This window comes from Dermacentor albipictus, chromosome 9, assembly GCF_038994185.2.
Source record: "Dermacentor albipictus isolate Rhodes 1998 colony chromosome 9, USDA_Dalb.pri_finalv2, whole genome shotgun sequence".
NCBI classification, from domain to species: Eukaryota; Metazoa; Arthropoda; class Arachnida; order Ixodida; family Ixodidae; genus Dermacentor; species Dermacentor albipictus.
In genome coordinates, this window is record NC_091829.1 from 85,676,438 (window position 1) to 85,690,250 (window position 13,813).

A 13,813-nucleotide genomic window follows, 5' to 3' on the forward strand; every position below is an offset into this window, starting at 1 on the left:
ATGCCCGGGTGGCCTGAGCCCGGGCTGGCAACCTCGCAGGTCCTTTTTCCATTAAAGTTTTTTCCGTCCGTCCGTCTGACGAGGATGAACAAGCGGCTATGATATCTGCTTTCACCGCTACTGTACTACCAGTGCACCACGTTAGAAATTGGATGTCTCCCATCGTGTGACTATAACACGTCGTGATCGTTGCCGACAAACTCGCTCGCTTTTGTACAGCTTCTCCGGTAGCGCCACCATGAGCTGAACACTCTCATCCTGCACTCTTCGCATCAAATGCACCAGGATTCGTCAGGAGCGTAGTTTATTGCGAATAACCTGCAGACAGCATAATGCGGGCTTGTACGCACTTGCTGCGCAATTGCCTCAGAGATATGTGGTCGCTGTCCAATGCCACGACCCGCACTCCCAGAGGACATACCCCAAGTTCATCAAGGAGGAGTGGGACTCGCTTCTGCGTAGGCCCGCTCTAGAAAAGCAAATCCTGGCTGTCCGGCGTGCCCACGACCGGGCCGGTGGGCTAGACCTGCCGGTCCCGACGTGGGACTAGCCGGGTGCGCGACGAGTTAGCGTCCTCGCCGGACCTGCAACAGAGTTTCTTCACTCACTCACTCACTCACTCACTCACTCACTCACTCACTCACTCACTCACTCACTCACTCACTCACTCACTCACTCACTCACTCACTCACTCACTCACTCACTCACTCACTCACTCACTCACTCACTCACTCACTCACTCACTCACTCACTCACTCACTCCAATGCCACGTGGGCACGCACATGCGAGCACGGGCTCGGTGCTGTATAATCGCCGAAACATATTCATTGCGGAAATGAAAGAAATGAACGAAATGATGGGGTTTTACGTTCCAAAACCATTATTTGATTATGAGGCACGCCGTAGTGGCGGGCTCCGGAATAATTCGGACCACCGGGGCTTCTTCAACGCATTCGTGGTGGAGTTCCTGCGCGAGAGCCCAAGCCTGCATTTATTCTTGGCGACAGCGCATGGAGATCGTAAAATCGTAGGTGACAAACGCCACTACCCGGTCCTTGCAAATTTCAACACTGACACACGAGGTGAAACTGTAGGAGTCAGGCCAGCTAAAGAACATGCGCTAATAATCAGCATCGTTGCGAAATCCAGTGCCGATGCAAAATCAGAAATGCATCCAGACAACTAAAAGGAGGTACGCTAATAATAATCATAATTACGATTGCAAAATACAGCACTGGTGCAAAAGTGCAAGTGCCAGGCCAAGTAAATAACGTGCGGTAATCACCATCACCGTAAACACACTACGTGACGAAGACACCTTCGGCGATGTCAGCCGTTTTCGTCAAACAGGAACAACAACAACGAGGAACAGCGGACCGTATCGGACAGCGTGACATTCAGAAATGCTGACGTGTCCTAAACCTTTCACGCTACCTTCGAAGCTTTCTCGAACACGTTGTCGTAATTCGCATGACTAGCCATTGCATGATTAATTGTACGACCAACTTTGAGGGATCTGCAGCAGTGGGACGGAGAGATGGCGGACACCGAATCAATAGCTCTGTGTGCCCTCCATACCCCCATTATACAGAGGGTCGAGTTGCTTCAGAACACGGAGTTTCCTACAATTACTTCAGGGAACTCTGTTGCTGCGATCAGTTGGCCACCATGCTGACGATTGGCAGTACATCTTTGCGCTTCGTGCTTGGGGTTTGAGACGTCCTCGTGAATTCCTTTATTACGCTTTATCTGTGGCTAAATTGGTCAAATTTACAAGGCAGTTCATACTTTTTGTTAATGCAGATGGGAACAAGACTCCGCAGGAACGCATAATCGCTGCTAATTGCAGTGGTCACGCTTGTTCATGTGTCCGTGTCGTAATAGTTTCAACATCGGGCTTCTGGGCTAGTGGTCTTGTGTTCGAATCCTGCCATCGGACAATTTTAATGTTTATTTAATTATTTAACACGCAGTGTTTTCTTAAAGATGATCACTTTGTTGAGTCGCAAAGCCATTTAAAGCCAGAAGGGCGAAGTCCTGGATTTAAATGTGCTCGCAGCTTCCGTGAATAATAATAATAATAATAATAATAATAATAATAATAATAATAATAATAATAATAATAATAATAATAATAATAATAATAATAATAATAATAATAAAACAATAATAATAATCCCGTGACTATGACTTGCCACTGCGACACTAGCGCCATAGTTCCCTGTAGTAATCGCACGAAATTCTGTGCTTCTGAAGTAGTGAAACTTTGGCAGGCGCTTCACCTTGAGGACCGAGCCATTATTCGACCAAACAACGCTGAGGGCTGAGTCACGCAGGAGGACAAACATCTCATTAGAAACAGCGAGGCTGTGACATGAAAAGTACGAGGACAAAGAACACGGTACAAGCGCTAGAATGCGAGTGGCGGTTTCCTTTGTCAGCTAAATCGCTCAGGGAACCTTATTATGATCATGCATTTTTTTTGTAAATTTCAATCGTCTATTCATCTCGGTGAAACTTCTGTCAGAAATTATCAAATTTATTCATCATCCATTCGTTCCCATAAATTTCTGAGTTCAAAGCCTCCGGTTCTTGGCCCATTTCCCACTGTCGATACGTGTCATGTCTTGAAGGATCATCCTCTTCATCATCCTCTTCATCATCATCATTTCCCCAGAAAAGTCCACCTGTGCTTTTTGTAAATGTCTTTTGCAGTCGGTATATTGCTTTTTGGTTCCCCACGCACCAGGTTGCTCAGGACAAAATTGTCCTTCTCATGATTTAGTGTTAGCGCTACGGCCACGTCATCGCTGCGGACACGTGCCTCCTTTGAAGCGAAGGAGAAGAAAGAAGAAGAAGCCACTCGCGTGCACTCCGAGTGTATGCCGCTAAAGCCGAGGCGAAAACCCGAAGGACGCCGCTCGTTTAATTTAGCATTACAGGTTCTCCAAGCAATCGTCGCAGAACTGTGCACGTCACGAGATGGAACAAGACAACAGGACGGAGTACGTGGAGGAACGAGCGAGCGGCACAACGAAGGAAGATCGCGGGGAACGCGACAGTACAGTCGCATCGACCCGAAGCCTCATCGAGGGCGGAACAGCTCTGCTGGCGCTTGCCTTCGGAGACGGCAGTGCAGACGGTGACCGCAAGAACGACTGCAAACAACGAGGCACGGGACAAGCCGGCCACGGGCGCGACAGCGTCGGCGGCCAAGTCGAAAACGAGCGCTGCCTCGAGACGCAAGACCGGAGTTCGCGGTACAGGCATGCGCAGAACAGACAGGCCTCGGACGAAGAAGAAGGATGCTGGAGTCTGTGCGACGACAGCGGCAACTCGCGAGGTGACGGAGACGAGGGTGACGGTGAGGACACGGTCGTCAGGTTTCGCGTGGCAGCCGGAGGCAGGACGGTAGCCAGGACAGCGGCGACCGCAGGACGTCCCAGGAGGCAAGCCGTGGTCGCCACTAGTTCAATGGCGACAGAAGGCTCGCAGCCGGAGAAACGCACGTCTGCCATCGACGAAGCGAGCGGCGCTACGAATCGAATGCGTACCGCCCCGCGTGCGAGCCGTGACGGACAGTCTTCGCAGTCCTCGAGCAAGAAGCGGCACCTGGCGGTTCCAGGAGACGTCAGGCGTAGCGCGAGGGCGGCGAAAAATGTTCGCGGACGGAAGCCACGTTTCGAAGGGACCGACGTCGCCCCTTCGAAACGACGTCCGACGTCGCACGACCCCACGACGTCCCACGGCGTCCCGCGACCCGCGTCGCCGCCGGCTTCGGAGCGAGGCACGTCCAGCCACGTCGACGACGCCTCGCCTTCTTCGTCGTTCCTGGGTCGGGCCTCGGGTCGCTCCTGGTCGACGCGCTGCAGTCCGGCCCTCTTCGTCATCTCGGTCGTATCGGCCGGCGTCTTCGTGTGCATGTCTTTTCAGGTGATGAAAGTTTTAAGTTCTCGGGGTCGTAAATGCCGAAAAGGCGGCGGTCTGATTATAATGGACGCCGTCGTGGAGGGGCTCCGGATTAATTTTGGCCGCCCGGCGCTCTTTGACCTGCACCCACTGCGCGGTGCATGAGGTGTCCTTGCATTCAGCCTTGACCGAAATGCGGCCGCCGAAATGCGAAAAGCGACCTCGTTCTGAGTGGTGCAACGCCATAACTGCTATACTGGTCGGGGTACAGGCGACCGCTGCAGCCACTGTTCGCTACATGCTTTAGGAGTCAACGTTATCGGCGATTGTGATAGTCGTCGTTGTGACAACTATCACAATCTCAATGTGACAATGCACTTGTGCATTGTCACAATTGGTTTCACTCTACCCGCAGTAGTGGCTATGGCACAGATATACTGAGCACGCATGCCATGGATTCGGTGCCGTACCGCGGAGGCCACGTTTTTATGGGGGTGGAATGCGAAAAAAACACCGACGTACTGTGCTTCGGGTGCAAGTTAAGAGGGCCCCGCGCGGTCAAAATTAATCCAGGGTTGACTTATAACCCCCTCTGAATGTTTCGGTAAGTTAAACCGCACAATTTAACATGCTGCTACTTTGTATATTTTCTTAGAGCGAATGTTTGTTTGCCCACCTCCTCCGAAGTTTAACCTGTCGTTGTAGTCGGCTGTCCCGTCAAGTGAGCTGTGCCGGTATACCGGGGGAGGGTACAAGCAAAACTGGGCCGACCTCTGATATTGTGTAACCGAAGACGGTGACTTGGTGGGCCGATCCTGACTCAGGATGGGCCTACAAATTGGGTCCTGAGCCGGGACCGGCGAGCCAGATTTCGTCGAGAACTCAGGATTCCCGACACCAGGGCACGACACGTGCCTCAGCCATGGTGTTGACACACTTTGTTACGTGGACCAATTGCGGAGGCAGGGTGAATAAAGACGTGGGCGGTCCTGTCCCGATAAAAAGAGCACTATCGCAACGCAGTCGCTCGGGTTTGGCTTGCGGACCTATAGCTTTGCCGTCCCCTCCGCGTCTTGGCGACGGTGTCTCGCCGAATATGGAGACGTTGCGGTGTGTCTCTCGCAGAGATGAAAAGCGGAAAGAGAGAACGCTGACGTCAATCTGACGTCAGCTAGGGGGAGTTTGGCGAGGAAGCACTTGTGCATTGGCGCTGTTTTATCCGTCTCAAACGGCGTTCACGTGCTCGTACCCTAAATGACGTGTGCCCACGTCTCCAATGGGAGATGCGACTGACATTCTTTTTTTGTGTGTGTGTGCGAAGGGTGTATAGATGCGTTCAACGACGGGATTATTAACAGGGTGCGAATTCGGGCGCTCGTAGTAAACTTGCGAAAGCACGTTCATTCCTGACATGACACGTAAGATAAAGTACGAATGTGACGTTTCGTGTACTTCTATGTACACACATCCGTCGCACGCAATACTGCCTTACGCCGCTTATGGACGAACATCGCCTCGATTTTGAGAAAGTGACGGCAAGTGACGGTGTGTGTGTGTGTGCGTGTGTGTGTGTGTGTGTGTGTGTGTGTGTGTGTGTGTGTGTGTGTGTGTGTGTGTGTGTGTGTGTGTGTGTGTGTGTGTGTGTGTGTGTGTGTGTGTGTGTGTGTGTGTGTGTGTGTGTGTGTGTGTGTGTGTGCGCGCGCGCGCGCGCTTGTGTGTGTGTGAGGTTTCTTCAAAGTTCAGCACGCAGGACCCGACGTAACATAGGCAGACGACAGACGCAGACATAGGCAGACGTAACAGACGTCCAACTTTTTGGAAGACTTATTCACTAAACGTCTTCGGCTGGTGGACCAGCCTTCGTCAGAGTACCATGTATATATATATATATATATATATATATATATATATATATATATATATATATATATATATATATATATATATATATATATATATATATATATATATATATATATTAAACCGTTGCTTTATCGGTGTAAGCAGAGTTAGTATTTACGGCAACTTTTTACAAATATTCACCGAAGGTTGCGCTTGCATTCGAGCGGTTACGAAAAGCGAGCACCGGTCGCTCGCGCTCGATCACGTTCGCTGGGTGCCTCAGCTCACGGCGTCCCGGCCGCTCCCAGCTGTCAAAAACGTGCGGGCCCACTGCCAGTCCTTCCAGGTTTCCTCTGGGTGCAGCGAAAAAATCTCGTCAGCCACGAGATTAACGCTCTGAGTCACGTCCATTCCCGCGCTGCCTCGTGGGAAAGCGTCGCGATTGCGGCTTCGCGAGCCTCTCTTGCGCCCCGGAGGAACGTATGCCCACGCGTAACTTGACCACGCCTCACTGATGGTGCTGGTAAACTGGGATAACTATAACGTTATGCTGATTTCGTAGGCGCGTGGCTGCACGGCGCTCGCGTTTTCTCTCTCTCTCTCTCTCTCTCTCTCTCATGGGCCCGGCCAGCATCATTCATTCATTCATTCATTCATTAATTAATTCATTCATTCATTCATTCATTATCCGGAACAGTGTTTATTCCCCTTTCCGGAACGTTATTATTTGGAAAGATTGTTATTATTCCCCTATTATCCAGAACAAGATTGTTATCACGCACCTCTGCGTTGAACCATGCTTAAGTATGCGGGACTTCAATTACTTCAACTACTGCAACTACTTCAACATGGTTCCAGGTAATCCCGGCCACGGCGGCCGCACTTTGATGGGGGCGAAATGCGCAAACACCCGTGTACTTAGATTTAGGTGCACGTTAAAGAACCCCAGGTGGTCGAAATTTCCGGAGCCCTCCACTACGGCATGCCTCATAATCAGAAAGTGGTTTTGGCACGTGAAACCCCATAATTTGAATTTCATGGTTCCAGGTAGATGTGTGTGAAACAAGCTCCCGGATAGGAATTACAGGTACGTGGAACGCTTCCGGATAACAGTGACTATTCACATGGAGCCCAGTTCAGCATACTAAATGATGTCATGCGTGTTTAAAAAAGTGAAGTACAGCTTATCGAAAGCCATTCCATATATTTCGTGATGTTTTATGTTGAACGCAGTTCCACTTAAGGCACGTGCAAAACGCTTGTAAACGTTTTCCACTTATAGCTGGATCCTTAGTAGAACGAGATTGGGAGTGCCGTTCCACTGCAGCTAGGCGAAAATGTAGAAAGTGTCATAAGGATGGAGAGAGAGAGAGAGAGAGGGCAAATGATAAAGGAAAGGTAGGGAGGTTAACCAGGACTGAGCCCGATTGGCTACCCTACTCTGGGGAAAGAGAAAATGGGACGGAAAGATTAAAAGAAGAAGAGAAAGTCTACTGGGGATATCGTTCGGCGAAGTGCATCAGAGTGGAATAAGCTAATGAGCTTAATGGCGTTCGTCCTGTGTCTATCGTTGCTCCGTCCCGTCTAAAGTTGGTACCGGTTAATCGCGTTCCACACTGACGATTAGCCACAGGTGCACGCGATTCGCTCTCGCAGGTCTTCCCGGTGGTGCGCACACGTGGCTCCTCCGAAGAAGACTGGCCAGTCCAGAACAGGACGAGCGAATCGACGGCCGAACAAGCTCGCCGAGCGGGGTCGACGTCGGGTGCCGTCGCCTCCACGGCGGACGACGAGGACTTCCAGACCGCTGCGGGCACCGAGGTCGAATGACGCTGCGTTTCTTGAGGAACCGTCACCCTGACCCTTTCGGAACTCTTCGCGGTATAACGCCACTCGTGTGTTTGGCGAACACTTGTGTGTTCGGGGAGATTGTGCGCTTTAGGCGAAGATAGGCAAGCTCGGCTTCGCGGGTGATCGGTGTACTATAGTGCAGTTGCGAAGTTACGGTAAAGAAATAAACGTTCATTTTAGATATCGATAATCAATGCGCCTTGTCTTGAATGTAGCGTTGAGGACTATATGAGGCCCGCCGTGGTTGCTTAGTCACTATGGTGTTGGGCTACTAAGCACGAGGTCGTGGGATCGAATCGCGGGATCGAATCCCGGCCACGGCGGCCGCATTTCGATGGGGGCGAAATGCGAAAACACCCGTTTACTTAGATTTAGGTGCGCGTCAAAGGACCCCGGGCGACCGAAATTTCCCGAGTCCCCCAGTACGGCGTACCTCCTAATCAGAAAGTGGTTTTGGCACGTAAAACCCCATAATTAAAAAAGAAATAACTTAATGCGCGTAAATGGCAACAAAGCATGTGGACACATTTCGCAGACGCTGATAGACGTTGTGTGTAGGCCTGAAAGGCCGCCGAAGCACGAGTTATTAAATCGGGCGTTTCTATTCCAGTTGCAGGCTGTTTCCGTTACAATGCGATCACATTTATTTCGGTTATAGTTCCCTTTCTGATGCTTTGCCACTAAGGTAATTGAGATAATTAAGTGCACAGATAAGATATATGCGCACAAACACGGATATCTGCCATAAATGAAACTCAAACGACCCTAAATGTCGAAATAAAGTCAATTTGCACTGGGGAAGTATTTTTTGAAAACCAGGGTGGAAACTCGGCAAGATTCTCTGCGTGCCCTAAGAGTAAGCTTTAGCTGAGGGCCAACTAACACTCTGCCTAATTGGGTACATGTAAAACACAAAAATGTTTTTATGAGAGAAAATGAGTTTTTATTATGAAAAATGAGAGAATGTTAAATACTATAGTGACTCTGGGAAGCCGAATTTCAATTTGATGCGTGCAATTTTTTAGGGTCTCAAGCAGACGTGTTAAGCACAGACATGCTATTCTCAAATCCTGGTAATTGAGCCCATGTATACCGGCGGCACTTTAATGTTAGTTATTTTTTATAAGTAGCGCCCTCGTGCAGCTGAACACTCCGAAAACGTTAATTAACGCCACATGTATGTTTCGTCACGCAAGAGCACGGGAGCCGAGCGGAAGAGGATGCCTTAAAATGCCTTTTGATAAACTGATGCTAATTGCTTTGGAATTATTTGTCTTTCTGAAAAAAAAAATACCGTAAAGTATCTAGCGAACACTATAGAGTCAAACGGCACCGTCGCTTGAATAATAAAATTGACCCGTCATCCCGGCCCTGCCAAATTGGATGTCCATGGAAATCGTTGCAATAGCACCACTACAACTTCTGAGCAGTGCGTGGTTCGGATGCTTGTTTTGTGCGTGTTATTTGTTGAAACATACGCTGTTCTATACGTTTTATGCGTGATTTCAATGCATCTATGCGCTGTTCGCCTCACTTTGCGGGGTGCTGGCGGCCTCGTCTGCATTACGAGGGGTATGAGCCGTGTTGCATTTTTGCTTGCTCAAGGGGGGTGGGGGGGCGGTAGGGGTATGAGCCACTGCTCATTATGATAATTTTTGCTGACGGACGGACACAAAAAACGCCGAAAACCAAGAGGTTAACAGCCTCGGTGTAAAAAAAGCATTCGAACGTTGTACACGCGGATGGGTATGCTATTAAATGACTAACGATACATAGTTTCGAAATTGTAGGAACCACACCACACGTTTCTGTCGCGTAAAAGGATTGGCATTAGCCAGCACGGAGCCAGTATCATTAGCCAGCATTAGCCAGCACGGGCATTAGCCAGCAAACAAATTTATTTAGGTTGGTTTAGGAACGTCGCACTTTTGGCGCGTCATCGATATCTTCGCGACGTTGTGACAAAGAGCACCACTAGCTGACGCCGCGTAGCAGTAAGGCCGGGCGCATATGACGACGTTGCTCATGAGTAGCCCGCGTTTCTTCTGGCCACGCTCCCTCGTGGCAGCCGCTCCAATTTACAGCAACGGAGCGAGCCAGTGTGTGCCAGGCCGTCATGACACGCCCACCTCGTGACCACGGAAACCACAAACTGGCTCGTAGGGAACAAGTGTTGCGATAAGTTATTTCAGACCCTGTGACGCTTGCGGGCGTTCGTTTCAACGCTTCAAGAGGTTGCACCTCCCTACAGCGCAAAAAAGGACACGTCGGAAAATGTTTCCTCAAACGTAACTGAATCTACGTGGAATTGCATGCAGCCTCATAAGAACGGCACGAAAAACGAACTCAATCGTCGGACTGCATAGAGAATGGTTTTGAGTAGGGAATGTTAGCTTCTCTCTTTCCGACTTCTTTCGGGGGCTCAGTATTTAATGCGCGTCATGGAACCGGTTTGCGACGGAAAGCGGATATCGAGTGTCGGATCCGAATGAAGCAAATAACGAGGGGTCTCTCTCTACGTCCGCTGGACAACGCTAGTAACCGGAAACTTTTGTTTTCTACGCGCACGCTACAGCAACCACATCTAAGAAGAACCGGGCCACTCAAGTGGCTCGCGTTGGCTCCGTCTCGGCTCGGATGCAGGATTCATTTCTCTAATGGCAGGGAGAACGGAGAAGCGGTCGCGCAGGGGGGCCAATCCACTTTCTCTTCGTTCTTTTTATCGCCCATTGTCGGGAAGAGCAAAGCCGACGTCGTCCTGTCTCTTTTTTCTCTATATGCACTCTCTATAGAAGGGGGAAAGTAATAAAGCGCCGACCGACCCCGGTGTAATGTTTGTTTGCCAGGTCCCGAGCGGCGGCATGAATTTATGCCCCATAAACCGCGCCGGAGAGAAGGGAGTCAGTCACGCTAAATGCCCGGCCCGGATTGCAGGCCACGGCGGCGGGCCCCTTGATCCCCGTCGCGAGTGAGACGCAGGCGGGAGGAGCTCGACGATCACGAAGACGACGTGGTGGCTCCCGCAAAGAGTTATAGCAACCGAGTAAACGATAATAAATAACAAGGGACTCGGGAGGCGTGGGCCTCTCTTCGCATTTCAGGCTCGCATACGTCGACTTAACCCACAGCGACCCAGACTAACCAGGCCTCTGGTCGTGATACCCATTACGCACGACCGTCAGTTTTTTTTTTCTTCTTCTTTTTCTAAGTTCATCTCTACCGCGGCTATGATACTTGTGTTGGGGCCGGTGGCGAAGGACTAGCAACCGAGGTTCATGAAGTGACATGGTCTATGCGGCGTGAAGCGGCTACTGGCAGGACACCAGGCGTGCTGGTGACGGGGTGACGCGAAGTCAGACTTTCCCGGTATAATAAGAGCAACGGATGCTTGGCTACCATCGTTTTGGGAAGACAGAGAAATTCGCATCGTCTACGTCTGCGTGAACGTTGCAGTACACACACACACGCGCGCACGCACACACAGACACACGCACGCACGCGCACGCACACGTTCCCACACAGACACACACACGCACAGAGAGAGAAAGAGAGAGAGAATAATAAATTTAAAAGATCGCAGCAGCTTATTTGGGAAAGTGGGGAAGGGCAAGAGAAATTAGTACTGTTCCCTACATGGACAGCAAGGAGAAGCAGAACCCCATGCAAAGTGTTTCAATTAATTGGACCACCGTCCAGGCAGTGAGGGACAGGCTGTGACAGCGATGTGTGTTATCTGCTCATTGTGTGCCACTTACGTTTACCTTCTGTGTACCCTCTCACCTCTCTTCGTAGGCCCTTTCACCCGCAGTGGTAGCCGTCCATAGTGTGTAAGGGGCTGCGCTGCTGCTAAGCCCAAAGGTCGCGGGATCAGATCGCGGCAGCGGCGGTCGCATTTCGAAGGGGGCGAAATACAAAAATGCCCGTGTACCGGTGCACGTTAAAGAACCACAGGGGGTCGAAATTAATCCGGAGTCCCCCTCATAATGTTGTCCCGGCATTGCCACGTAAAAGCTCAAAATTGCACGCATATATATATATATATATATATATATATATAGTTTCCTCTTGCACTGTGCAGGGTAGCAAACCGGATTCATCTAATATTCTCCTGTTAACCTATTCGCCTTGCCTTCTCCTTCTCCCTCTTTCATTCTGCACGCGAAAACTTATACGCTAAAACTGCGGATGATGATACTGATTGCATCTGCTATAACAAAGGTGGAGCTATACTATACGTGGTAATGATGATGGTGACGATGCTATAGTGGCCCGCTACACATCAGTTTCGTTTCGGCTGCGATGCTGTATAGTGATATCGCTACATAGCACTTGTGCCGCACTGATAGTCATTTCCGGCTGCAGGTTTTCTTTATACCGCCTATGCCAAGCTCTTCTTGCTGCGCTACCAGTTTCAGATTTTGCTTCGCCGCTTTACGCAGGCAGGTTGGCGCTATTTGCAAGCTACTGTGGACAGTGTGGCGTTATAGGCAGGTCAGACGCCTTTGCCAGGCACGACCACCCAGTACGATCCACTACAAATTTTAGAATTTTTTTTTTCCCTAGAGGACATCGGAGTTCGCACATCGGATGGCGAACGTAAGTTGCTTGCTGGACCGACCGTGACCACCAGAACACCCCTCATCATCGCATCGACCCTCGGCGCCCCTGCTGTGTCATCCGGGCACTGGGGAAGCACGTTGAGAACGTCAGTCGTCGATTGAGACTTCGTGTAACCTACGCCAGTAGCTTTTTCTTTAGACCGGGCAACTCGGTTCAGAGCTGTGCTACGTGTGCAAACCATGCCTGATGACGCGGAGCACGTGCTGTGTCAGTGTTGCCGCTGTGCCACCGCTCGGATAGCGGCAAAGATAGATGGAGAGAGAGAGAAACCAAGAGGGAAGGGCGGGGAGGTTAGCCAAGGACGTGCCCGGTTGGCTACCCTACCCTTGGGGAGGGGAAAAAGACTTCACTTGGTACATGCGGACAAACACAGGCTAGATATCATTTAGGGACATGGAACAACAGCGCGGGCGCCAAACTTTCGTAGCGTCTTCTAATAATCAACTTTTTACCGCGAAATTAGAGGAAATATACTTGTGAAAAAAATAAATCAATAGTATATACCACTGAAGCAATCTTCGAAAAAAGCCGGAATCATGAAATTTTGCTGGTAATTGCTGGTTAATCATACAATTTTCCTGTTAGCAGCTTTTAGAGCGCACCTGGTGGTTGTCGCTGTGACGTAAGGCACAGCACACAGCCTTCGAGAATGTTCAGCGCGCCACGTCGAAGTCAGGCCATGCCTGTACAGGGTGTCCCACATTACTTGAGCCAAAGGTTTAAAATATGAAAGGCACTGCGGACGCGAGTTGAACTAAATGCATAATGTTGGCACTGGACTAGAGTCACCCAGGCTATTTTTCATTTCCTCCTTAACTAACGGATTATAGTTAGGTTAAATTATTCAACATTTTGAGTATTGGCAGCAGACCCCAAAGTGTGATACGCAAAGTTGTAGAGAACCTTGAGAAACCTCTCGATAAATTGTTTCCAACGCTATATATCTCACGTGGTCCTTTTATGCGAAGCATATTACGAGAGCTCAACCCAGCTCCTCAGGCGCGGCGGTGTCGCCTTCAATACCACGTGACACCGTGACGTCACGAGAGAGGAGAAGTGGCTTTTGCTCAACTCTTGCAAGATGGGCTGGGTGGGAATCGAACCAGGGTCTCCGGATTGTGAGACGGAGACGCTACCACTGAGCCACGAGTATTTTTTTTTCTTTATTGCACTGAGCCACGAGTACGATGCTTCAAAGCGGTACAAAAGCGCCTCTAGTGAATGCGGTGTTGCCTTAGAAACGAGCTGTTTCTAAGGCTCAGGCGTGCGTCGCTTGCTCAGGCGCACATTTCGTTGCCGCGCCGAACGCTGCGTTGCTCGACGCTCACCGCGTCCAATGCGGGGCGCGTAGTCGCTGCGCCGTAGCCCATTGTCTTACACCCCTTGGCGGGTCGACGGGAACGCTGTCGCGTTCCACTCTTGAAGGCGAAGCAGAGTAACGCATGAGTTGTTTCTTCGTCTAGCCGAACCAAGTATAGCCAAGCAACAGCAGTTCACCAGGCTAAACAGTGGTTTAACAACTAAAATAAAGGCTAGTATGCTTCGCATCCTGGGCTTAACCTTACCTAAGCCACAGCCATTTTTTTTCTA

At 50.2% G+C, this 13,813-nt stretch overlaps 2 protein-coding genes across 2 annotated transcripts in view; one reads left to right on the top strand and one right to left on the bottom strand.

The window, feature by feature from the left end:
* LOC139049464 (protein O-linked-mannose beta-1,2-N-acetylglucosaminyltransferase 1-like) overlaps nt 1–13,813 on the bottom strand; it is a 533,721-nt gene that overhangs the window by 400,303 nt on the left and 119,605 nt on the right. The window lies entirely within an intron of this gene.
* LOC139049858 (uncharacterized) lies at nt 2,868–7,797 on the top strand. The gene is made up of 2 exons (XM_070525694.1): nt 2,868–3,934; nt 7,409–7,797. The coding sequence occupies exons 1-2, from the start codon at nt 2,984–2,986 to the stop codon at nt 7,580–7,582; spliced, it is 1,125 nt and encodes a 374-aa protein (XP_070381795.1). The 5' UTR covers nt 2,868–2,983; the 3' UTR covers nt 7,583–7,797.